Source organism: Leguminivora glycinivorella, chromosome 25, assembly GCF_023078275.1.
Source record: "Leguminivora glycinivorella isolate SPB_JAAS2020 chromosome 25, LegGlyc_1.1, whole genome shotgun sequence".
Classification (NCBI taxonomy): Eukaryota; Metazoa; Arthropoda; class Insecta; order Lepidoptera; family Tortricidae; genus Leguminivora; species Leguminivora glycinivorella.
In genome coordinates, this window is record NC_062995.1 from 7720920 (window position 1) to 7748265 (window position 27346).

Consider the following 27346-nt stretch of genomic DNA (forward strand, 5'->3'; position numbering starts at 1 on the left):
CTTAGTACCAAATTTCAGCTTTCTAGTGCTAATGGTTACTGAGATTATCCGCGGACGGACGGACGGACGGACAGACAGACATGGCGAAACTATAAGGGTTCCTAGTTGACTACGGAACCCTAAAAAGTACGGTGACCTGGATGGCGTTACACCTTTGGGGAACGCTCAACTAGATGGCGCTAATATTAATATTTGACATTTTAAGACATATCAAGCTAGGCCAAATTGTAAAACTGAGGTTCAAAAGTTTTAAGCCAGTGTCGAGAGATGGCAGTCTATGCTGTGATTACATTCGCAAGAGTGTTTGGCACGTGATGCAGTCCTGCTATACTTTATCTAATACCTAATCATTGAACACCACACCTACCGACTGTGATGTGGCGTGTTTACTATAATATAACAATACCTGAAGCATTTTTGGCAATGTCACCGTTAGTTGTCGATTTTTTTAACCCCCGACGCAAAAACGACGGGATGTTATAAGTTTGACGTGTCTGTCTGTCTGTCTGTGTGTGTGTGTGTGTGTGTGTGTGTGTGTCTGTGGCAACGTAGCTCCCGAACGGATGAACCGATTTCGATTTAGTATTTTTGTTTCAACGCTGAGTTAGTCGGGAGTGTTCATAGCCATGTTTCATAAAAATCGGTCCACTATGTCGCGGTCAGGGGTTTTTTCAAAATTGTATGCAGCGTTGGGTGTCAGATAGCTGATCTAGCACATAAGTGGCGCGACGGTATCTCATCGAGACATATCATCCTCCTTGCGTTATCCCGGCATTTTGCCACGCCTCATGGGAGCCTGGAGTCCGCTTTGACAACTAATTCCAAGATAGCGTAGGCACCACTTTTTACGAAAGGACTGCCATCTGACCTTCCAACCCGAAGGGTAAACTAGACCTTATTGGAATTACTCCGGTTTCCTATATTCTGTTTAGTCCAGTCAGATCGTCTAAAAATACTGAACACATATTTTTAGCTTCATCTAATTAATGAAGAAATACAAAGATATAGAGAATCAAAGTTTCGGAGTGGGGGCTTGTGACGTTACTTTTAGGTAAAAATTGTACCTAGGCGTGACGTCACGCTAATCTTCTACGCACTGTACCGTCGTCATTTTACGTTTACGAGAAAAAATAAACAATATGTGTCCAAAATTTTTTTTATGATCTGACTGACGGACTAAATAGTTTTTTTTAGTCGTCTCGCCTATTGCTCTTACCGGGATTCGAACCCGGGACCGTGCGTAGCAGGCACGCGCTAGGCCAGACCGGTAGTCGTCGGGAGTCGGCTACTATTGAACTGCGTAGGCAAGAAGTCAGTACTGACCGGCAATCATCATGTGTGAGTGGTTATGCGGCGCGTGGTGACCGCCAGCGGCTCCATCCAGCATTCGCATAGTGTACATGCCTGCAACAAACACGTCATGTTACTAGGGAACAATGCAAGCAATAACAATAGTATTATAAATCTATATATATAAAAGAAAAAACTGACTGACTGACTGACATATCAACGCACAGCCGAAACCGCTGGTCCTAGAGATTCCAAATTTGGCACGTAGGTTCCTTATTAGGTGTAGAGGAGCACTAGGATTTTTCAAAATTCACATCTTTAGGTGGTGAAAGGGGGGGGGGGCAAAGTTTTTAAGTTTGAATAAGATGGCGCCACAAAAAATGTCTTGTCTTGTAGCTTTCGATTATACTTGTAGATGGCGTTAAGTTACTTTGGACATAGATTTATGGCTCGAAAGTGACACTTAACGCCAATATACAAATAATCGATGGCAACAAGGCATTTTTTTGTGGCGCCATCTATGTGTGGTGTAGTGTATGCGCGTTCTTAGGCGGTCGCATTGTAATGTATGGGATGGTATGATCTTCTTATATAATCTATGATAGTATAGTGTGCAACAAGGGAGGTACGGGGTAAATAAAAATGCGTGTTTCGCCTGCGGCTGTCGTGAATAATAGACACGAGTTTTTAATATCCTTACCTCCTGAGTTACACATAATGTGTTTTCTCAAACATGCAGTGAAATATTGTCTTTACGTTCCTTAAAATGGGCTGGGAAGTATCGCTTTTTGGGCGCAACAACTCGAGAGGACTGTAAAGGGATTTCATATTATTTTTCAGGCCTAGGCCTGCAAAGTAACTTTTTTTTTATAAAATATTGTCCTTTAGAGCATTTTTATTTTATTTCATTGTATGTTTGAGAAAAGCACTATACATGCCTCGGCGTGAAAACGGATTCCCGGCCTCGTATCCCTATCCGGCCTCGCTCGCACGCTCGCTCGGCCGTATATACCCACTTGGCCGGAAAACCTCATTTTCCCGGCCTCTGATGTAATGTACTATTTATCACATTTGTGAGGAAAACACGTAGGAAAAAATCATAAGGCACAACCTTCAATGGCGGCGTTGCAACCAGTCCAGTGTATCCTCACCTATGTCGGATTCTTCATATAAAATTATAAATCCATTGTTTTTTACTACAAACAATATTTTTCTACTCCCGAACCGTCATTTACAGGGTCAAGCATCATCTTTGAAGCCCTACATAAAGCTGAGTTTACACCAGCAAGTTATTTCTGCAAGTTTGAGACGCAACTATGGGTAAGAGTGAGTGGCAAATATCTGCATCTCTTTCTTGCGTATATCTCTGTTTCAAAACTTGCAGCAATAACAATTACATATACCGCCATCTCTCGACTTTCGATGGAGATTTATAATTTTGAACGAGTAATAAAAAAAGTAAGTTTAAATCAAAGACATATGTAACTCCGTAATCTCCTTATAGACGGATAAGGTCTAAGAAAACAATGTACCTCAAAGCCATAGAGAAAAGGTACGGTGGCCTAGATGGCGTTACACCTTTGGGGAACGCTCGGCTAGATGGCGCTAATATTAATAATTGACATTTTAACACATATCAAGCTAAGAATATGGGTCAAATTGTCAAAACTGAGGTTCAAAAGTTTTACGCTCGTGTCGAGAGATGGCAGTCCATGCACTGTGATTACACATTTTACTTTGACAGTAACTCTCTATAATAATACTCGATCCTTTTTGGTTTAAATAAAAATTGTTCAACTATGTTTTCGTAACACTTTTGGGTACTTTGTCTAATTACAATTCTAAAGTATGCATTTTTTTCTGCATTTCATCATTACATACGCTTTTTTATCGCACTGTTATCGTTATACATGAGCTGATCCTTTTGAGTGATTTTCGAGCGTTTTATTTATTTGTGCCGTATGAAAGTGTTGTCTTTAAACCTATACAGTATGTAAACTAACGAAAACCATTTACTGTAACCCGTAAATGTCCAGGTGATACTGAGAAACTTTTACTATGGGACCAACACCCAAAACGCGAAATAAAAATTTACTCTCCCATAGGAAATACTTACTATAAAATAAAACTACCTATGAAACTGTCAGAAGATATTTTCGTGATTTCGGGGTTGATCCCATAGTAAAAGTTTCTCAGTATCACCTGGACATTTACGGGTTACAGTAAATGGTTTTCGTTAGTTTACATACTGTATACCTATACTAGCTTTTGCCCGCGGCTTCGATCGCGTTAAATTCGAAAATTGCGGAATGCGCCATACAAACTTCCACCCCCCCCCTTTTATGGAAGAGGGGGGTTTGACAGGGACAAAAACTAGCCTATGTCACTTTTTATCCTTCCAACTATTTCCACTTCAAAAATCACGTCAATCCGTCGCTCCGTTTTGCCGTGAAAGACGGACAAACAAACAGACGAGGATTTTCGCGAGAACAATCTCACCAACAATATTTTTTCTAAGGTGGTACATTTTATGTTTTTCCTACTCTGAATCACGAGCCCTTTCGATCTAGGACAAAAAATAAGAGACAAAAAAATGGTCCCAAAATTTTCTATTATTTTGCATACTTTCCACTTTGTAACCGCTGGGTGTTTGAAAAATGGTAACGAAGTGGAAAAATAAAATTTAGGACGCTTTTTTCCGCCTAGTAGGATAAAAACGGCTCGTGATTCTGAGTAGGAAAAACATTAAATAGTAGTAGGTATATTTATTTTAGAAAAAAAGGCTTTTGAATATTTTTTCACGAAAATGCCCAGACCACAGATTTCGGGAGATAGGTCATGCCGGGCGATTTGTATAGAATACGCCTGTCGCAAGGTCTGCGCAACCCACACAAAGCACCAGTAATTGTAAAGATAATGCACGCACACACCTAATCCACACACACTTGTAGCTGGACGCTCCTATTGCGCAATACACGCGCATCATTTCAATGTATGTGTACACGCGAACGATAAGCGAGCGCGATCGCGCACGCACACAACGATAAATAGCGGGAACGCCTCACCTCGTTTCCGAGAAAAATGTCTCACTGAGTGAATCGTTTTGTACACCGTTCATTGCGGCGCAAAACACTACACTGTTTACAATATGTTCCTTGTGTAGCCGCAATGTATAATGAACGTTTTAAAGCACAAGCAAACGTAAGGTTACATGGTACAACTCGGAGTATTACGTTGAATTCGTGTTTTATGTGAAATAAAAGGAAATAAATAGTATTTACCTATGAAATGTTATCCTATCGGCTTGGAAATTATTCAGGTCACTGCGATGTTTGCAAGTTATTATTGCACACTTCGGCATTTTTGATAAAACTCGTTTTTCGTCGGTGAACAGCGCGCGTGTACACTCGATGACAGCGGACGGCGAACTGGCGGCGGTGTAGGCCCAATGGGCCTACATCTGCGACCAGGCCGCGCGCGGCTTGTCCTCTCTATAGAATTTTTTCCTCTGAGGCCCAGACCCACACACTACTGTCCCATTTATAATATTAGTATGGATATATCATATATTTATATGATTATAATATTATTATGACTTAGAATCACCAAAAATATTTTTAAAGTAGATTTTTAAGTAATCAGGCAAAAACAACACAGTCATGTTAACCTATTGATTACGAGTATCTGTGCATCAGGTAATTCTAATTGAAAACAATATTTTCTGACATTTAATTAAGAGGCATAAAGTTCATTATGCTTGTGATTCATTCGACATGAAGTAAGCTTCCTATTCGATGACGTCACTACATCGCTGACAGCGTTGTCGGTGGCCAAAATAAAAAAAAATTACACACATTTTGAATCGAAAATACGTAGTCATCATACACTTTTAATACCCAAAATTTATAAATATTGTTTTTATATGTCAAATACTATAGAAGACAATTTATTTTGCCAAATTTGATATGAGTCTAGTCTAACCCAGCAACCTTCAAATCAAGGTTGAACAGGCATCTTCTGGGCAAGCTCACTGCATCGTAGGACACGTCTTTGTCTTTGGCTAGTCTGTGGTCAAGAGTAAGCCCATTTATAATAAAAAAAAAGAATCCTATTGTCAGTGTCAAGTGTCAATGAAATAAATAGAACACTGCAGATGATATTGATTGATAAATGTCAAAAACTTACAAGTCAGCTGTTTCTTCAGCAAATGTTCGAAAACCCACTTTGGCAGCATAACGCTTGCTATCTTAATTTTGTTTTCCAACAGATAAAAAAAGTATGTGTTTCGGATATACGCGCGTTAGCATGTGTGCGTGACGTTCGAATATCACAAATATGGAATTTAAGGATCACGAAATAAGGTTGAATGTGTTCATGCTTGATTATTTTGTCTTGTAATGGTTACAGTGATAAAAAAATATGCTGACATCGTATGACTAGTATAAATGGGGCCAGAAAGTACGTCATGATTACATATGTTAATACTGAAGTCTAGATAGCGCTGATAGTGAACAAAATTCGTATTTGTGCTTGTACGGTTGCTATTTGCCATGTAGCGAATCACGGGGGCTAGATGTGATTGGCAACTTGGCTAGGCACCCAAAGGTCTGAAGTATATTTTTAAACGGCTTATTAAATAGATAATTATGTATTTGTTTACAGGACGATAAGATTGTGATTCGACAATAATTAACAATAATCAAAAAACCTTAATTTAAGTAATTAATATAATATTATGTAAGGTACAACGGGGCAAATCTCGACTGGGGGGCAATAGGCTAGTTTCCTACAAGTCAAAACAGCATCTTTTTAAGAACTGTCAAAACGATTTGCTAATATGGAATTACTATGAAATACTGAGGAGTGACGTCACGGTCAATTCATTTACTTTATATCTTTCTCTTTGACTTATTAAATAGAAATTATGTTTAAAAATAAGTACTGTCCATATTCTTCTTCTAATTATGTGGTGCTTTATTTCGTACACAGCATAAAATATTTTATTTTAAGTATAGGAAACTAGCCTAGTAAAGTGATCATTTTTTTCCATTTCACTATGATGTTGAGTTCTACATGTATCCACTGAACACGCATACCATATATAACCGGTGGACACTCTATTTAATAATGCAAACATTGTAAAACATGGAAAAAATGGACAAGGTACATTTGCCCCCCAGTCGAGATTTGCCCCGCTGTACCTTAGGTAATTAGGTGTATTCCAAAGTAGCAAATACTTTTCGCACCTTGTTTGCCGACTGTATGTCAGATAATAAGTATGATAATGTTCAAAGTCATTCAAATTCCAAATAACATGCATGATTTCATGATTTGTTTGGACGCATAAAACAATAGATTTGGGAAAATGTGTACATTTTTTAATACTGCGTTAGTGTCGTTAGTGGCAAACAAGCATAAGGACCTCCCAATGATAAGCAGTCGCACTAGCCTATGACCGTACAAAACCTTCGTTGAGCTCTTTGGCATTTTAGTAAATGTATGAGCCTGTGTGGTGACGGGTTAAGAGCCTGTGGGGTGACGGGTTAAGAATTTCACCACCCCCTTTCTTCCCCTGGGTGTCGTAGAAGGCGACTATGGAATATGGGTTAAATTGTGACGTAGGCGAGAGGCTGGCAACCTGTCACTGCAATGTCACAGTTTCGTTTTCTTTCAACCCCTTATTTGCCAAGAGTGGCACTGAAGCTTTAGTAGTTTCATGTGTTCTGCCTACCCCTTTATGGGATACAGGCGTGATTGTATGTATGTATGAGATCAATCTGTTTACTCATGCATTACACGAGTATGAGTTGTAAGGTCTAACATAACTATAAGGGGTTGAGTCACTCAGATTTTCAGGTATTCGAACTCAAGGTCAAAACTTTATAGGTGTTTTAACTACTTTTTCCGATAGTAGCAAAAAAATACTTGACTGTTCGCTGTAATTATATTTTTTTTAAATCGTGTACTCTATGAAGTCTAGCAATTCAATGTTGTCAGTAGAAAAGGGCGGCAAATTTGAAAAACGAACTCTCGAAAGTTTAGCAAACTTTGAATTTCTCCGTTTTGCATTGACGAATTGTTTTGCCAGACTATCCATACTAATATTATAAATGGGAAAGTGTGTGTCTCTGTTTGTTTGTCCGTCCTTCACGGCAAAGCGGAGCGACGAATTGTCGTGATTTTTTAAGTGGAGATAGTTGAAGGGATGGAGAGTGACATAGGCTACTTTTTGTCTCTTTCTAACGCCAGCGAAGCCGCGGGCAGAAGTTAGTCTGTATATAAATGGTTTGTTAATTGACAACTTACCATCATATAACTTGTAGTAGGAACTCAAGTATTCAGCAGGATCAGGGTACAACAGGGGGCTCGGCAAAAATGGCGGCAAGTACGGCGCGCCGTACGCAAACGGGGACACAGACAGATTCATTATAAACTCAGATTATCACTCCAATCCTTAACTATTTCTACACTAATACTTAACAAAACAAGTCAGACATCGTCCAAAGTTGCTCACTCCTATATTTCGCACACACAACTAATAGCTTTCAATATTTCTAATCCAATCTATATCGTTATCGGTCTAAGGATTATGATTATCTTTTCTTTAGAAACGCAAAACATCCATAGAAAATTCTAATTCTATATTAGGGAAATTTCTGTGACGCCGCCATGATTAAATATTAGCTTCACAATCTCTTAAGACCTTTGCAAACAACCACATGACATTCCTTTGTCTCATTTTCTTATCTGTGGCGCCCTCGGGGAAGTTACACGGGATCGTAGTATTGTCTATACTTGAAGGTCCAGAGACAATAGTTGTATCGTTTCAGAACGGCCACAGGGACCTTGGTGAGAGATTCGCAGCTTATTTTTGGGCGACGCAGGGCACAGCACATACGGCAAGTGCATTCGGATGTGTGCACCTTTCTACTCTTCAAACTACGTTGTTTCAGGAAGTATGTCATATGTAGGCTTTTTGGCAACTTTGGTGAAAACAACCCTTCGGTTTTTCAAGTTCTTAGCACTTGTGAAGAAGCTTTAAGGCTTCTTAAATGTCTATATCACTCGAAATAGTCTTTAAATTGCAATAGTCTTTAAATTTGAAATATTCAAAACGATTTTTCAACCGAAAACTATTTGAAAAAGTTCAGTCTAAAACCAAGTCTTTCAAAACACAAGAGTTTAAAAAATTACGCGGTTCACTTGACGATCTTATTCATTACAAATAAGCGGTAAACGTATGGAAAAACACCCATGTTGGACAATTAAAAAATAAGCTATATCCTTTCGAAACAACTGAATTCGCCAGGATAAAACACCTTTATTTTTATTAAACGTCTAGAACTCAGCGCGGGAAAAGTAAAATGTCATCCGTACGCGCGCGCACTTTAATAAAACTCGTCTAGCAAACAATACTATCTTATTTGCTCTGTTTACACACACATTGGGATTATTTAAGTCTATTTTTATATCGACCTCAAATACGTCTTTGAAATAGTAATATTAATTTGGACATTACGTTGGTGTGAGCAGGCCGGCCGACGAGAGGTGACTAAGCGATATAGTTTATTTACGCTGACCGTGATAAGGCAAAATTGAGTAATATTATACAGTGCTAGTAGTTTGGGCAGAGGTTAACCACCCGATATTTTAAACTAATAGGTCAATAGACAAGACAACGCTTTTTTTTTCATTCGACCGGATTTTCACGCGAGAAAAATTATAAAAAACCGGCCAAGAGCGTGTCGGGCCACGCTCAGTGTAGGGTTCCGTAGTTTTCCGTATTTTTCTCAAAAACTACTAAACCTATCAAGTTCAAAACAATTTTCCTAGAAAGTCTTTATAAAGTTCTACTTTTGTGATTTTTTTCATATTTTTTAAACATATGGTTCAAAAGTTAGAGGGGGGGGGACGCACTTTTTTTTCCTTTAGGAGCGATTATTTCCGAAAATATTAATATTATCAAAAAACGATCTTAGTAAACCCTTATTCAATTTGAAATAACTATCCAACAATATATCACACGTTGGGGTTGGAATGAAAAAAAATATTAGCCCCCACTTTACATGTAGGGGGAGTACCCTAATAAAACATTTTTTTCCATTTTTTATTTTTGCACTTTGTTGGCGTGATTGATATACATATTGGTACCAAATTTCAGCTTTCTAGTGCTAACGGTTACTGAGATTATCCGCGGACGGACGGACGGACGGACAGACAGACATGGCGAAACTATAAGGGTTCCTAGTTGACTACGGAACCCTAAAAAAACTGCTTTGTTTGTGCTAGAACTAGGTAGATCAAAATACTTCTTTACCTGTCACATTTATCATATCCGGTTGTAAAACTGTCACATGATTATATCCTGAGTGAACAATAACTATATCCATAAGTAAATATTATTAAAATGTTGATGTTGAAGTCTATATAACGGTGATCTTTTAAAACTGGCATATCATACAAATTATCTACAATCTACACATATTTACCGTACCCAATGGAGAGCCTTGGTGGGCAAAATAACGACCTCATGTGGTCGCAACCCTCGGCCATGAGAAACCGAAGAGGAAGACACATTTAAATTCACTCACAGGTCGAAACCGAAGTGTTTAATTATATCTACAATTTTATAGCATTTTCTGGATGTAAAATCGTTTCTATTACCCGTGTGGTGACGGGTTAAGAATTTCACCACCCTCTTTCTTCCCGTGGGTGTCGTAGAAGGCGACTGTGGGATATGATATGGGTTAAATTGTGGCGTAGGCGAGAGGCTGGCAATCTGTCACTGCAATGTCACAATTTCGTTTTCTGTCAACCCCTTATTTGCCAAGAGTGGCACTGAAACTTGAGTAGTTTCATGTGCTCTGCCTACCCCTTCATGGGATACAGGCGTGATTGTATGTATGTAAAAAAGTGGGGTGGACAACTTTGAAAAAAAAAAATGGGCATAATAAATTCGCCATGCATTTTTGCTACTCATAAATTGGCGCAGGTCGCCTATCTAGAATCTCAGTAGCATGACAGACGCCCTTGGTGTTAACTAGCGCGCAAATGTTATCGTACGTTGCTTATTTGTAGAGACGTAACCCTTAAATACATTGTTATTATATTATCTAACAATGAACATTGATTACAAATTCAACTACTACTTTAACCGGCTAGTCATTAGAATTAAAATTCATTATCAATTTTCACAATAACGATCGTTGTAGATGATAAAAGCGTAATGTCTATGTAAACTGACAGATGATTCAAGATGGCGGATTTGACCGATTAAAAGCGGTTTTTTATTGCGATGTGTGATATGAGTTTGTAAGAAAAAAAAAAAAGATTCACGTGATCAGGGTCGTTGAACCAAACAGTTTTATTGATTTTGGAATTAATAAATTGAGTTTCAAATGAAGTAGGTAAATGTACAAAACACGAGTAAATATTTTATTTAGAAATTTCTAGTTCTGTGGCCCCTGATTGCTCGAAAGAAAGATTTATTTCATATAGGTATGCATTTTTTTTAAATTCGGTGAAAGCAACTTAACTTCAATAGATGGCGCTGGATGTTGGAAGGACACGCTTTTGTATGGTTACTCTCCGCCTTTATATATTACTAGCTCTTGCCCGCGGCTTCGCTCGCGTTAGAAAGAGACAAAAAGTAGCCTATGTCACTCTCCATCCCTTCAGCTATCTCCACTTAAAAAATCACGACAATTCGTCGCTCCGTTTTGCCGTGAAAGACGGACAAACAGACACACACATTTTCCCATTTATAATATTAGTATGGATTTTATTTTATAATGTAACTAGCGACCCGCCCCGGCTTCGCGCGGGTACTATACCTACATGTAAACCTTCCTCTACAATCACTCTATCTATTAAAAAAAATCGCATCAAAATCCGTTGCGTAGTTTTAAAGATTTAAGCATACATAGGGACATAGGGACAGAGAACGCGACTTTGTTTTATACTATGTAGTGATTTTATACTATGTAGTGATAATTCGGAACAATATCCAAGCAACAAGCTAAGTATGACTTTACTAACTAACAGCATAAATATGAAAAAAAAAAAAACTTCCCTGCCACTCGTCACGGTTGTCATCAAAAACAACATGAAAAAAAAATGCTGACCCATATTTTATACAAAACTTGAGTTGTTACAAATTACAAATCATTTATTGATTTAGACTAACACGATTTGCACTCATAATTTTAGAACAAAACGGGACTTAATCGCGTAAACACTTACATTTATATTAGCATTTGTATTAGTACGTGAAGCGATTGAAATTAGGAAGCATCGAAATTTCAACCAAAATGAGGGACAGGGAATTTCTTCTTCGTGGAATCCAGTGATTAGCAAATGTAAGCGTGAAAAAACACCGAGTGACACACCGGCTGATGTCGTGAGTGTTGTGTGTAGGCAAAGTGACAACCCTAGCGCAAAAGTGAATAATCAAGAACAAGTGCGGGTAGTTCGAGAAACTCGCGCGGCTAGAAGATGTTGATGCAATTCCTCGCCAGTCTACCCGTGACCACGAACATAATGTGATGTTCGAAACGTCGGGCCTAATATAAATGTAAGTGTTTACGCGATTAAGTCCCGTTTTGTTCTAAAATTACAAATCATTTATTCAGCAAATAGGCCACAGGGGCACTTTTACACGTCAATATACAAGTTGAACTGAAATTACAATTGATAATACTAATTCTAAGTATTGCGCTAGTACGCTTATTAACATCTTATCAAGTCTAAATGATATTTACAGATTACATATATCCGCAAGGCATCAAAAATAATAAAAATAAACATTATTATATTATTATTATTATTATTATTTATTTAGAACACAAACAGTCACATAAACAAATGAGTTGGTGTACTACAATGTAGGTACTAAGTAATTTGGATAAAAAAAGACCTGGAGGTTCATTACTGAATATAAAGATTGTTAACATACTAACAAAATTAGGTACGTAAGCTAATAGGTAAGCAAAAGAAATCATGAACAGTAGGTAATACTTAAGAAGTTTTACAGTCATTAGACTAAATACATTTTCTTTACTACGATCGGATACAATTATAATTAATTTAGTTAGAGGAGGTAAATATTAGTTACTCATATTAAACCGAACAAAAATGTACACTTAGGTTTTTTATTTGTAATACTAGTGTTAAGCATTATTTGCAAAATCTTCATTAATCTTCGCACAACATGAATTCGCTAGAAAGTATGACTTGTCAATATTCATATCAGGTAATTGTTTTGAACTGGGCGTTCCCCACCAGTTTTATCTATGATAGATATATATTATCAAAGAGGATTGAGTATTATAGAGAGTTACTGTCAAAGTAAAATGTGTAAACACAGTGCATAGACTGCCATCTCTCGACACAGGCTTAAAACTTTTGAAACTCAGTTTTGACAATTTGGCCCATCCATATTCTCAGCTTGATATGTGTTAAAATGTAAAATATTAATATTAGCGCCATCTAGCCGAGCGTCCCCCAAAGGTTTAACGCCATCTAGGCCACCGTACCTATTTCTATATGGTTCTGAGGTACGTTTTTTTCTTAGACTGTAGCTGTCTATACGGAGTTTTTTTTTTTTATGGACTGATCAGCGATTGACCCTAGTCACACCTGATGGGAAGTGAAGACAGATTCTAAGTGCGTTTTCACATTAACCGATCCGATATCGGATGTCGGACCGATATCCCATACATTACTGGCGCCATCTTGGATTTTTTCCATTGAAATCCTTCCGACATCCGATATCGGATCGGATAATGTGAAAACGGCCTAAGATGGAGCTCACCGATTCAGTTACATATATTATGTCTTTGGTTTCTATATTGAAGCGAGGTGAAGTTTCACATGGAGCTTCTAGATGGCGCTTAGTACTGGGCGAGCTGTGTAGCATGATCATTTCCAGCGATAGCCGCTAGATGGTGCTACGAAAATACCTACTAATACCAATGAAAAATACAATAATGTACCAATGAATGCTTGATACTGACATAGAGGAATAACTAAGGGAAGAGTTGTAACTCCATACATCAGTAAATGCAAGTTATTTGTAGTGACATCTAGCGACATCCACGCGTGAATAACGCGTCAACTAGCGCAAATTATCAGTACTGCTACTTGTGAATAGATGTCGCGACGAACAAAAAGTCTAATGCTCAACAAGTTTTCGCTAATATTAATAGTATTAATCAGTACTCTGTTTTCAATTCCTTCTGCTTGTAATATAAGTTGTAAACTGTTTTAATATTAAATTTTTGGCAGATGCGACACTGTTGGCACCTAGTGTCGAGTAGTGGTACTTTACGCTATTTGAAGCGTGATTGACGCTAGATGTCACTACAAATAACTCGCATTTACTGATGTATGGAGTTACAACTCTTCCCTTACTTATTCCTCTATGATACTGATTAGCTATCATTATAGATCACCCTCCACAACTTCCACAGGCGTCTTTTGAGTGTCAGCGTTTAGTCTGTCCTATGACAAAGTTGACGAAGAGTTAAGTATAAAACAACTGTAAATAAATGTATACACAAGGACGTTCTAAAGATGATGTGGAGGAGCCCTTAGTTTTCATAAATAATCATAGATGGCGCCAGCTATACGGCTGGTACAAGATATTGAGTATGAGTACTCATTCATCGTCATATCCACAGAATTAGATTTAGATAGAAGAAACAAATTGATCTATTTGTATGGCGCCGAGCGTTTCAGATTTTGTACTGAAGTTATTATTTGCCTGTGATTTTAAATATGTCTGCATGCAATTAAATATCACGTAACGAGGCATTTTTAATGTTTTCGTTGACTTCAACTTACAAAAATTGACGCCCGAAAGCTGCAAGCTGCGATTAAAGACGGACAACTCAGTGGATTTAACTGAGTTCATTTGACACGCTAAGCAGGTACGTTTGCTTGATCTAAATATGGTATACATATGTGACATCTGTTCTGTGGCCTGAAATCTTCTCGAGGCTGAGGCGTAGGGTTAGAGCCGGCGGAGCTTTATTTGACGTTCATATCCGCATTGTAATATGCCTACTTGAAAAATAAATATTTCATTTCATTTCATTTTAATTATCATATCTATAAGCGGGCGATGCCGTTAGATGGCTTTTAATGCCCTTAGTTAACATCCATATTAATATTATAAATGGGAAAGTGTGTGTCTATTTGTTTGTCCGTCTTTCACGACAAAACGGAGCGAGGAATTGACGTGATTTTTTATGTTGATATAGTTGAAGGGATGGAGAGTGAGATAAGCTACTTTTTGTCTCTTTCTTCGAGCGAAGCCGCGGGCAAAAGCTAGTAAGTAATAACCAGACATTGTAACTTTTCCAGCAACGTCGGTGCAGCATGTTAGAAATAAAGAAATTCATACATATATTTTCTAGGTAGATGATTAATTAAGGCTCATTTTACTGTTATTAAGGTACAACGGGGCAAACCTCGACTGGGAGGCAAATGTAAATGGTCCATTTTTCCATGTTTTACAATGTTTGCATTATTAAATAGAGTTTCCATCGGCGTGTTCTGTGGATACATGTAGAACTCAATATTATAGTGTAATAATGGAGAAAATGGATTAGTTACAATTGCCCCCCAGTCGAGATTTGCCCCGCTGTACCTTAATCCTAATGTTGCGGGTAACTTTATTGTTTGTGTGTAAGGAAGGATGACGCCTGTTGCTGATTTATGCTTGTAATCTCATAACCTCAATATTTTTCTCAAAAACTACACAAATTAGAAACGTGGGAGTTTTAGTCTCGCATTTATAATGATCTAAACTGCAATAAAAAGGTCTCGCATTTATAATGATATAAACTACAATAATTTGCAGTAAAAAGGGGATGTCACTTTTTTGGCTTCCATAAAACACTGTGCCTCGTGAAGAAGCCAGCATTTTCACACATATGTGTGAGTTGTGAGTATTGATGTGCCGACGGAAAGTTTCCAAAATTCTGACATTTTCACATAGGAAAACTTCGGAAACTTTCCATACTTTTTAATGGATGGAAACTTTCCATTTCATAAATTTAAATTCTCTTTATTTTTCGTGAAAGTTTAGTGTTCCCCGTGTGGTGACGGGTTAAGAATTTCACCACCCCCTTTCTTCCCGTGGGTGTCGTAAAAGTCGACTGTGGGTTATGGGTTAAATTGTGGCGTAGGCGAGAGGCTGGCAACCTGTCACTGCAATGTCACAATTTGGATATCTTTCAACCCCTTTTTGCCAAAAGTGGCGCTGAAACTTAGTAGTTCATGTGCTCTGCCTACCCCTTTATGGGATACAGGCGTGATTATATGTATGTATGAAAGTTTAGTGAATTTTTCATGTTTTTTTTTGGAAAGTTTCCGCAACTGGCACATTTCTAGTTGTGAGTTATATATTTATATGTAGAGTGTACTGACCTTCGTTCATCGCCATATCCATGAGCTGCAGGTCCTCATCGTTGAGGATGGACTGCAGGAAGCCGTCTGAGGCGGGAGGGGGAGGCATCTCGGCGGTACCATTCTGTGGGGAAAGTCCATTTTTAACACTTCACACAGAGCGAAGCACGAGAAACAGGCTAGTTTTGAATGATTCACGGTTATTTTCATTGGACTTATATTGACCGGGATATAGACCGTGATTACCTTTTTGATTTTTGTCGAGCTCCCGATATTTCGACGCAGTTGCATGCATCATGATCACGTGTTCCGTCTACGGTCTATATCCCGGTCAATATAAGTCTAATAGGCTAGTTACCTATATGTACTTAAAATAAAATATTTTATTCAGTGCACGAAATAAAGCACCACATAATTAGAAGAAAAATATGGACAATAGTTATGTTTAAACATAATTTCTATTTAATAAGTCAAAGAAAAAGATATAAAGTAAATGAATTAACCGTGACGTCACTCCTTTTATTTCATAGTAGTAATTCTATTTCATAGTAATTCCATATTAGCGAATCGTTTTGATTAGTAGGAATCTAGCCTTTTGCCTCGCTCTGTGTGGCAATTAAGAGAATAAGTTTCTTAGAAAAAAAATCATTTTTGGCACAAGATTTTATCGCCGACTGTACTTTTCTTTCAACAGTCATCTACTGCTCTCCGACACTTGGGATTTTAAAAAGGATAAAAGGGGATACGACATTTCATTACAGAGTTCCTATGGCAACCTTTCTGATCCATCATCAGATCAACTCCATGATACCATAATATTGCATTGTCGCGTGATTTACACGTGTGCAAAATTTCAGCTCAATCGGTTAAAGATATCTCCTTCAAAATTGAGTCGCAAGATTTCACCTGAACATACATACATACATACTTATATTGCAAGTTGAAGTGCGGGGTGGCGAGGGGCGACGTCGAGTGAAAACCCAGTGGTACTAATAATCAATTTATTACGACTAATCTTACACAGATACTATTTTATGAGTACTTCCCTGAGCCTATGTGACCTAGCTGGGGTAGGTGCACATGGGAACAGATCAGTAGTTTAGCTTTCAGACACCAGAGCGCTTAAACTAGGTTAGGTCACTAGGTGTGCATCAGGCTAATCCCTGCCGCGAAAGTACAACGATTCCCGGTCGAGGCCGGAGGGTCATGTTTCTACGTTGACCAAACGTTAGCGTGTTCTATTTTTTCCACTGGCGCCATCTATTGGTGCACCGCGGAAACACTAAGGAAACATGCAAGGCGCAGATGCGTCGGCGCGTCGGCTGCGCTGCACCCAACGCTGTGTACGTAGTTCGATACTATTAGCGACAGATGGTGTTGTGTGGCGGTAGTAGTGCTACAACTACTCCCCTCTGTCTACGAAGTCGCCCCGACGAGTGGGACAGGAATTATTTGCTTGGTTACTTCATCTTACGTGGTCTACCACGGGTTTGCCCACCCCTTTGACAGCAGTTGATTGCTTCTTGGGTCTACCCCTCTTTCTAATAGGCAGGGTAGGTGCCGGTAGCGCAGAATCTTCAGATCGGAATGGGGTTAAAGCTGACGCGTGATATATTCCGACAGGAGTACGAGAGTCCGTAGCAGCAATCTCAAAGGAGCTAGGGCCATGTCGACGTAAAATAATATACGGCCCGTCGCGTCGTGGAGCAAATTTCGAGCTGAATCCCTGACTAGCTTTGCTTAGCACATGCGTGGTAGCTAGGACTAAATCTCCAGGCTGGTAGTCGGGACACGCTTGTCTTTTCTTATCTACGTATTCCTTCCTCTTCTCTTCTTTTCCTTCTTGCACTTCTCGTGCTCTCACTAATGTGTCAGCTATCATGAGCAATCGAGGAGTCACTTCTTGGATGAAGTTCTCGTTGCTAACAACTGCTCGAAGATCACGTTCCACGTCATCTGGCGTTCTTAACTCACGTCCGAAAGTTAAGTAGGCGGGCGTATAGCCAGTAGAGCTCATCATAGCAGTATTCATCGCAAAACGAATGCTAGGCAGTTTCTCTGCCCATGACGTATGGTCATCTTCAACAAGGATAGCTAACTGGGTCTTTAAATCCCGATTTCTTCGTTCGACCGGGTTACTTTCCGGATGATACACCGGTGTGAGACCATGCTCGATGTTGAGACAGTACGTCAATTGCTGCATCACACTGCTGACGAATTGCGTACCATTGTCACTTATAAAACGACGAGGGGTGCCATATCTTAGTATTATCTCGTCTAGCAGAAGCTTGGCACATTCTTCGGCGGTGGCTCGTTCTAACGCGAACAACTCCACCCATCGGGAGGCAACATCTTCGACGATAAATATCCAGCTATGGTTTCCAGCTGTCTTAGGTAAGGGTCCAAATAAATCGAACGCAACTACCTCGAACCGCTGATTATGCGCCGTAGTCTGGAGCAGACCAGCAGGTTTTTGGTTAGAGCATTTGTAACGTTGGCATTGGAGGCAGTTACGAACGTAGGCTTCTACTTGTTTCCTCATGCCTTTCCAGAAATAGCGCTTTGCTATTCGTTCAAAGGTCTTCTCCATCCCATAATGACCAGCGGTCGCTGCATCGTGATATGCTCTTATAATGCTTGCTTGCTCTTGTTTGGGGATAACTAACTGGCTGGATTCTATATCAGAATCTGGACCGTATCGATACAGTAAACCATTATTCATGAAGTATCCCTTTCCACTCCAGTATCTAGCATTTTCTTCATTGTTACCTTCCAAACTGTTGACTATCTTTACTATATCATCATCTTTGCTTTGTTCTGTCCTTATCACTTCTTTACTTTTAGCCGGCATATCTACTACCACCGTACAGAGTCCACAATCAACTTCTGTTGCCGGATCGCAGCTGGGGCGTGACAGTGAGTCCGCGACGACATTTGTCCTTCCAGGAATATACTTGATTGTGATGTCGTAGGGCTGCAGTAGTAGAGCCCATCGGGCTAAACGTCCAGTCGGTGATTTCAATGACATAAGCCACTTGAGGGCCTGATGATCCGTCATTACTGTTATCTTGCCACCTTCGATATACCCTCGAAATTTGTTGACAGCCCAGACGAGAGCCAGCGCTTCTCGTTCCGTAGTGGAATAATTACGTTCGGGCTTGGTCAGGAGTCTACTGGCATATTCCACGGGGTGTTCTGTTTCACCCTCCCCCTGGACCAAGACTGCCCCGATAGCATAGCTGCTTGCGTCTGTCTTAATAGTATAAGGCTTTGTCTCATCAGCTTGGGCAAGTACAGGAGTAGACGTCAGGAGTTTACGAAGTTCGGAGAAGGCATTCTCCTGTTCTTCTTCCCATTTCCACACGACGTTCTTCTTGGTGAGATGTGTTAGTGGTTCGGCGACTTTCGCGAACCCGGGAATGAACCTTCTATACCAGGAACACATCTGGACGAACGATAACAAGTGTTTCAGATTTCGTGGAGGTAGCATTCCCAATATGGCACTAACTTTCTCGGGATCTGGCTGTATTCCTTCAGCAGTTAGGTAGTGCCCTAAATATTTCACCTTTTGACAGCAAAAGTTACACTTGTCACGGTTTGCTGTAAGATTATACTCATTGAGTTGATCGAAGACTTCTTGTAAGTCCTTAATGTGATCTGCGAAGGTTGGTGACATGACAATCAAATCGTCCAAGTAGACCATCAGTTTGATGTGACTGAGAGATATTCTAAAACGGTCCATCATCCTCTGGAATGTGGCGGGGGCATTACGTAACCCGAACGGCATTCTACAAAATTTATACATCCCGAAGGGCGTGACGAAACCAGTTTTGCATTGATGCTCCTCTTTAACGCGTATCTGCCAGTAGCCAGCACGAAGGTCTATAGTACTCATGTACGGCGTCGGCTTGGCATTATGGAGTAGGTCGTCAATTCGTGGCAGTGGGTATGCGTCAGGCGTAGTAATTGCATTAAGTTTGCGATAGTCCACGCACACCCTTGTGCCTCCATCTTTCTTTGGGACCATGACTACGGGCGCAGCCCACGGCGATGAGCAGGGCTCAATAATCTTCTCTGCAAGCATCTTTCCTACTTCCTTCTTCAGGATCTCGGTCTTCACTGATGATAGACGGTATGGCGGTACGGAGATTGGCTTGTGATCACCTGTCTCTATTGCATGTTCAAAACCTATAACAGGCTCACCATTAGGTTTAAACGCATCCTGGTTCTTGTCCAAGAACTCTGCCAATACGGTGATATCCACAGATGATATGGAAGTTGATGGGAAGAGCGTGTAATCCAGGCCATCTATATCACACTCTTCGTCATAATTCTGAAGGCTGATTTCAGCATCCTTGTACAAAGCTTCCAATATCGGCGAATAAGTCTGAGGTAATTCGTGGTGGGATCTCTTCCTTGGTGGAGGCGTTGGAGCATCAATTCGTATGAGAGGCCCGTAGGAGCCCTCAGTGTTACTCCCCTCTGGTAATGAAGGTGACAATGAAGGATCCTCATCAGGAGTTATGGCCGCTAAGTCCACTTGTTCTCCAAACACGAAGCTCTCTTCATAAAGCTCAAATATCTTGGATGGGTCATCGGTGAAGTGCCATGTACACTGAGGCAAGCTGATCTCGATATGCGCATCTTGAATAAATCCTACTCCGAGGAGTGTGCGAGTGCGCCGTGATTCTGGCAAAACCAATAAGGTTGTGAGTACCGTGCGGCCATTCACCTTTATAGGTGCCTGTGTAACTAGCACGTACCGGTGCCTCTGAATACCATCAGCTAATGTCATACCGACTCTCAATTCCTTAAATTTATATCCTTGCCTACTCAACTGACAGTACAAAGAGTATGAGGCAATACTCGACTTAGCACATGTGTCGAGGTACACAGCATTAGCCACTCCTTCTATTTCAACATAAATAACTGGCCGATCTCTAGCGTCGATGGCAGATGCGACTGAACAGAATCCTATTTCCAGTGTGGCTGGGGGTACTTTCTTCGAATGACAGGTTGGGCAGTTGCTACGAACTACTCCAGGAGTACCACAGCCATAGCATTTAAATTTAGGCGCAGTTGGAGAAGGGTACTGCGCAACTGCATCTAATGTTCCAGTCTTCGTAGCTTCTTTAGACACACTGTCCTTATGTGTTGCCAGCTTCCTGCAATTCTCAGCAGCATGTCCAAAGTTCTTACAGTATCTGCATCTGCTTTTCTTCGTGACTACTGGACGGGCACCTTGGACAGAGTGGCAAGGTGCGGTAGAGGTTCCGGCGATCTTTTCATTCAAAACATGTTCGGCGGCTTGTGCAGCTTTAGCGAGTTGCTTGAAGTCCCTCACATCGGATCGTGGAACTTTATCTCTGATGTCCAGACGTAGTAGGCCATACAATATGTCTAGCTGCACAGTTTCAGAATGTCCAGGGCTCGGAAGTTGCGAAAACAGTAGTCGCTTGTTCCTTATAAACTCCTCAGTTGTCTGATTTGGCAGCTGCTTCTGCATTATGTCAAGGTATAACATGTAGGGCTCGCGTACAGGAGCGAAGTTTTCTCGAAGACGTACTTCGAAGTCTGACCATGATGTCACGTTGCTTTTCACGCCTAGCCACCAAACTCCAGCTTCACCTTTCAGCAAAATGGGTAACTCGCTGAGCGCTGTCTGGTCCCCGATGTCAGCTGACCGCTTAAAAATATTCACAGCGGACAGGAAAGCCTCCACAACCTCAGGATCCTTGGTGCCATCGTAACTATATTGGCAGTTAATGAAAGAGCCCCTAGGTTGTGACGCAGAGGGCATCTTCTCCAGAAGTTGAGCGAACTGTTCCGGTGAAAGCATTGCTGGGTGGGAAGATGGCTTTCTCTTGTATGTAGTAATGCGCCCAGAGCGCGTGACAAAAGTTGGTATCTTAGGCTTCGAATTGCCGCAGCCTCCCCGGCTCATTTAGATAACGAAGGTCGTCTGGGAACGTCGTAGCGTAGCTCGTAGCGCACCGTAGCTCGTAGCCGATGACGTAGTACAGTGATGACGTCACGACGCAGACTGGCCTCACGTGCAGGCGCCACTGAAGTGCGGGGTGGCGAGGGGCGACGTCGAGTGAAAACCCAGTGGTACTAATAATCAATTTATTACGACTAATCTTACACAGATACTATTTTATGAGTACTTCCCTGAGCCTATGTGACCTAGCTGGGGTAGGTGCACATGGGAACAGATCAGTAGTTTAGCTTTCAGACACCAGAGCGCTTAAACTAGGTTAGGTCACTAGGTGTGCATCAGGCTAATCCCTGCCGCGAAAGTACAACGATTCCCGGTCGAGGCCGGAGGGTCATGTTTCTACGTTGACCAAACGTTAGCGTGTTCTATTTTTTCCACTGGCGCCATCTATTGGTGCACCGCGGAAACACTAAGGAAACATGCAAGGCGCAGATGCGTCGGCGCGTCGGCTGCGCTGCACCCAACGCTGTGTACGTAGTTCGATACTATTAGCGACAGATGGTGTTGTGTGGCGGTAGTGGTGCTACAAAGTTAATTAATTACACACGTCTGGCGACAGCGTTCTTTGCCCAAAGGTAAGTTTAGCCCTGCAGAGAGGCAATGCGGCCAGTATCCTGGGTACAATGCCTTGCGCAAAGTTATTAGGCCTATATGAGTAGACTGTAGGTTTTTTTTTTTGGTTGCTTTGTGTAGTTTTCTGTTAGTTTGTAAGTGTGTAATTGGTGTATTCTTGTAATTATAATTATATATCGTCATTACTTTGAAAAAATCTCGTATCTCACGCTGCTCCTCAAAGTTAAAACGCAGTAAGTCTATATGCATTCCATACATACTTACTACAATTTTCATTTCATAGACAGACGAAGATATTACAAGTTTTTTTTCCCTCACTAGCTCGGAAACACTTTTGTCCTTCAATATCAGCGGGTAAAAACGCATTTTATCCACTAGTGGGTAAAGTAATTTGACCTTGAATAAAGTCAAACTAACTGCTTTAAAATTGATAAAAGTAGGTGAATCTAGTAATAAAGATGATTTACCACCTGTGGAACTACTGGAAGCAGTAATAAACGCATTTTTTTCGTTGTAGTTTCCTCGCATTAGTGAGGGGAAAAGTTTTGTGTTACTCTCGGGTGCAAATGTATTTTACTTCTCGTGTGTTAAAAACTCGCAAGTTCAGGATTCTATTTTCGAACCACTCGCTTCGCTCGTGGTTCAACTATAGAATCCTTTCACTTGCTCGTTTTTCAATTCCACACTCGGCGTTAAAATACAACTTTGCCCCCTTGTATAACAAATAACTATAAAAGTAGTGACGATGTTTTATTAAGATTATGTAAATAAAATCAATCACACATTAAAGTCTAAGAAAAGAGCATGTACCTCGGAAACATCAAGAATAAAGGTTCCTTTTGTACCTTTTTGGTACGGAACCCTAAAAATTTACGGTCGTCTAGATGGCGCATCTTTGGTTGATTCTCGGCCATTTTAACACATATCAAGTTAAGAATATGGCCAATTAATTTATTTATTTATTATCCTACCCCCTCCCTTACTACTTTTATTAATTAATTTGTTAAGTGTTGCTATAATAAAAAAAATAGTTCCATTCACTTTTTTGCCAAGCTATACGATTTTTTCAGACTTTATCTGTGTGTTGCTAGGGGCTGAGGAAGGGGAAGTAAGTTGGGACCCCAAGCGCATGGCGTACCTGATAGTAGATGTTGTCGTGTTGCGGGTGATGGGACTCCGCCTTGTACGCGCCTTCGAGCGGCGTAGCTGCCGCGCCTGCACAAGTAAAAAAAGAAAGTTATTAAAAATAACGAAAAAATATGTATAACCATTAGTTGTAACTTGTAAGTCAGTTTATCCTGAAATAAAACTATGAAAACGGATTATATCGCGTATAATGAATTTAGAATTCATCCCTACGTTTCGAACACTTTACAGCATTCGTGGTCACAGTCATGGATAAAGTTAATCATGCTATAAAGTTTGATAAGCCTCTGGTTCTTGCTAAGGAGAAGCGGTATATACCCAGAATGTTGCGCGAGGCTATTGAAATCAAGAAATACCCAAACTTTACTAGAGAAGATGGCTTTACTTTACCATCTGATAATGGAACAAGCACGACGAAAACTGTGAGGCATTTGTGTTGGACATTTAGATAGTAGATTAATTGCTTAATTGTATTTTTTTTAACAAAGTAATTGTATTTTTTTTAATTGTATAACTAGCTTTATTAATAGTGTGTGAACCTGCCTTAAAAATCTATATATTTATGGTCATGATTCGTTAATATTTCTTGTATGTGGGTAGTTTTTGCACATTGTAATTTTTCCTCAGTCACCCGTAAGTATTGCGGTAACAGAAGACAGGGTAGGGGGGGTTATCAAAATCGCTACCAACAACGTTTTGCAGGGTACATTTAATATGACAAATTCGTCTTCATTTGGAAAAAATCTGAGGATATTAGACAAAGGGCTTCAATTAGGGCCATAAACAAACATAAAACTCACCATAAGCATCAGGGTGTTTGTCTGGTATAGGCGCGATGGGCGCGTGGTAGTTGTGCGCGTACCCGCCCGCGCCGTGCGCGTGCGCATGCGCGCTGGAACACAAGACAAACATTTCGTCACTACTCTTAAAAAAACTTGTATCTTCGTCTGGCAATGAAAAGAAAATTGTAGTAAGTACGTATGGAATGCATATAGACTTACTGCGTTTTAACTTTGAGGAGCAGCGTGAGATACGAGATTTTTTTAAAGTAGTAACAATTTTATTCTTCAATTCCTGTTTAATTCACTTGTACACTTTTTTGCTCTGTACTTATACTTAACACAAAGGAGTGTACACAAGTTTCTAATAGGGTGGCATCACGAATGTGACACTCTTTGAGTTGCTGACGTCCATAGGTTACGGTGACCGCATTCCATCAGGCGGACCGTATGCTTGTTTGCCACCGAAGTAGTATTAAAATAACCACAAAATTAAAATTTTGATAAAACCCCCGACTGCGACATAGTAGACCGATTTTCATGTAACATAGGTAAGAACACTCCCGACTAACTCAACTTTCAGACAAAAAAAGTAAATCTAAATCGGTTAATCTGTTCGGGAGCTACGATGCCACAGACAGACACACACACAGACAGACAGACACGTCAAACTTATAACACCCCTTCGTTTTTGCGTCGGGGGTTAAAAAATGGATGGAGGTGTAAAGTACCTGATATTATGATGCTGGTAGTGCTGGTACTGCTCGGGGGGAGGGGGGATGGTCAGCAGCGACGCCAGGTCCTGCCATCGCTGCTCCACCGACATGGTCCGCATCAGCGACTGTAACCATGGCAACCGTCAACCTTTACGGGAATAGCGCATAAGCAAGAGGGCTCAGTGCACGTGCAGAGACAAAATATCAAAATAGACAAAATATCAAAAATGTTCCAATTTTTTTCAAAAAATACCTACTTCTAGATTTTTATTTAATTAACATGGATTTCCGCAAAGTAACGCCTGATCCCATCAACTATTCTAATTTTAGGGTTGCGTAGATAAACCGTATTTAAACTAATAAAGAACCCCATCATGACAGTCACTTTACTATTTGATTGTGGAAGCTGGCGACTTTGATTCCTTATGACATAATTTATTTATGGGAAACGCTAATAAAACTAAAATAAATCATGTAAATGATATCGTAACATACAGCTACTTTTTAATCTAACAGATTTCAGTTTCATCAGGTTTCGAAAATAAAAATAGTTTAGATTTTAAAAAGCCGAAGTTTTCGTCTGCGATATAACTGTTTTTCCTGTAACACCAGGCCACAGTATAATAAAGAGTACTATCGTACAGTATGGCCACTCCCGCTCCCCGCTGAAAGTGCCGCCCACCCGCTCTCGGTTACCTCACAGTTACCACCTGTCAAAAACGCGAACAGTCGACCTCTCATATTTCACTCATACAAGCATAGTACGCGTTCACCCACACGAGCTTAGATCGTGTGCTACACAGATAGAAAAGATATTTTAATTTAAGACGGAAAACTCTCTCAAACACTGTTATTTAAAAGGAATAATATAATTCTTCATCTAATAACATGGTCTTAACCTAAAGGGATATTCCTTTTTCAAAGAAGAATCAAAATTGTTCAGTCGTAACTTTATATACATTTGGTACAAATAGGACAGATTTGAATCAAAGAAATATTTATTTGCAACAAAATATTACACCGTTTTAGTATGAATATGCTAGTTCTTAAAAAACGTCTTTGGTTCAAGTAACCTTTATCAAAGCAAAAATAAAAACCTGTTAAAAGAAGATTCACCACAATTTAACTACAAGAATTCTGCGTTTTTAATAGGAAATCATAATTTCTTAATTTAACTTTTACGTTCTACAGTCAAGACATAAAAGTTTAAATAAAAAAATACACGGTTTTACGTCAAGATTTAGTTCAATCTTGGCTTGATTTTAATAGTTCTTGATTTGATGCTTTGCAACTCCATTCAAAGTTCCAGAATAACTTAAAACAAAAATAAACACAGATTTATGTCAAGATTTATTAAGTTCTTGGCTTTGTGTCACAAATTCTTGATTTAATGTCTACAAGCTCCATTTGAGAATCAACAAGTTCAAATCAAATATATCAAGGTTTTACTTCAAGATTTAGAACAATCTTGGCTTGATTATAATAATTCTTGGTTTGATGCTTATAGACTTCATTCATAATTCGAGCAGGTTTTAAATAAAAAATCAACACGGACTTAGGTCAAGATTTATTACATTCTTGGCTTCATATCACAAATTCTTGATTTAATGCCTACAAGTTCCATTTGAGAATCAACACGTTTAGATCGAAAAATAATAAAGTTTTGCTTCAAGATTTAGTTCGTGCGCCGAGCGGCGACACCGGTTTAGTTACCAAAAAACCCGCTAGATGGCGCTGACCCCAGCCCATAGAATTCGTACATCGCGGTGTTAAGATTTTTCCCGATTTGGTTAGGCTCGCCGGTTGGAACTTGATATTATTATTTATTTATCGTATGGCATATATCGTTTCTCTACTTTTAAATGTTTAAAAAGTCAGACTGCAGATACTCGATTGCAGTCGTCGACAAGGTCTTAAGATCTGCCAATTCTCCGCTAAATTTGGTGATGGGGCACTCAAAGACAATGTGGTGTACTGTCTGATCCGGGTCGCCACATTGGCATTCCGATGACTCGCGCCACCCCCATTTACACCACAGCGGAACTTGATATGTATCGAATCATAGGAATACAAATTCCGACATAATAGCCCCCTGCTTCCCTCTGGGAACTACGCGCTATTATTGAGGACTATCCTAAACGTGCTTCCGCTCCAGTTCTCTCTCTCTCTCTAACTGGCTGGGGAACTCGAAATTATATATTTTAAATGAAATAAGATAAATTACATCCAAGAAGTAAGTATATTTGGTTTAAGATACTTACTGTTTCACCCCAAGAAACATTAAATCTAACTTCAAACATGTAAATCTTCATCTAATACCGTCAGAACTTTTAAAATGAAAAATGTATATATTTGGTGTAAGTAACTAATTGTTTCACCCCAAGAAACATTAACTTTTACATTAATTATGCATAACTCTTAACCGAAAACCG

At 39.8% G+C, this 27346-nt stretch overlaps 1 protein-coding gene across 3 annotated transcripts in view; it reads right to left on the minus strand.

Annotated features, from left to right (window-relative positions):
* The window catches only part of LOC125239187 (segmentation protein cap'n'collar-like), a 252847-nt gene that overhangs the window by 16212 nt on the left and 209289 nt on the right, over nucleotides 1-27346 (minus strand). For 2 of the 3 annotated variants that reach the window (XM_048146705.1, XM_048146703.1), the window contains 5 exons: nucleotides 24930-25039; nucleotides 24220-24311; nucleotides 23412-23488; nucleotides 15724-15826; nucleotides 1324-1404 (listed from right to left, as the gene is read on the minus strand). In XM_048146705.1, the coding sequence (XP_048002662.1) occupies nucleotides 1324-1404; nucleotides 15724-15826; nucleotides 23412-23488; nucleotides 24220-24311; nucleotides 24930-25039 (463 nt within the window). The remainder of the gene's footprint in view (nucleotides 1-1323; nucleotides 1405-15723; nucleotides 15827-23411; nucleotides 23489-24219; nucleotides 24312-24929; nucleotides 25040-27346) is intronic. The other variant, XM_048146704.1, reaches the window with a different exon arrangement.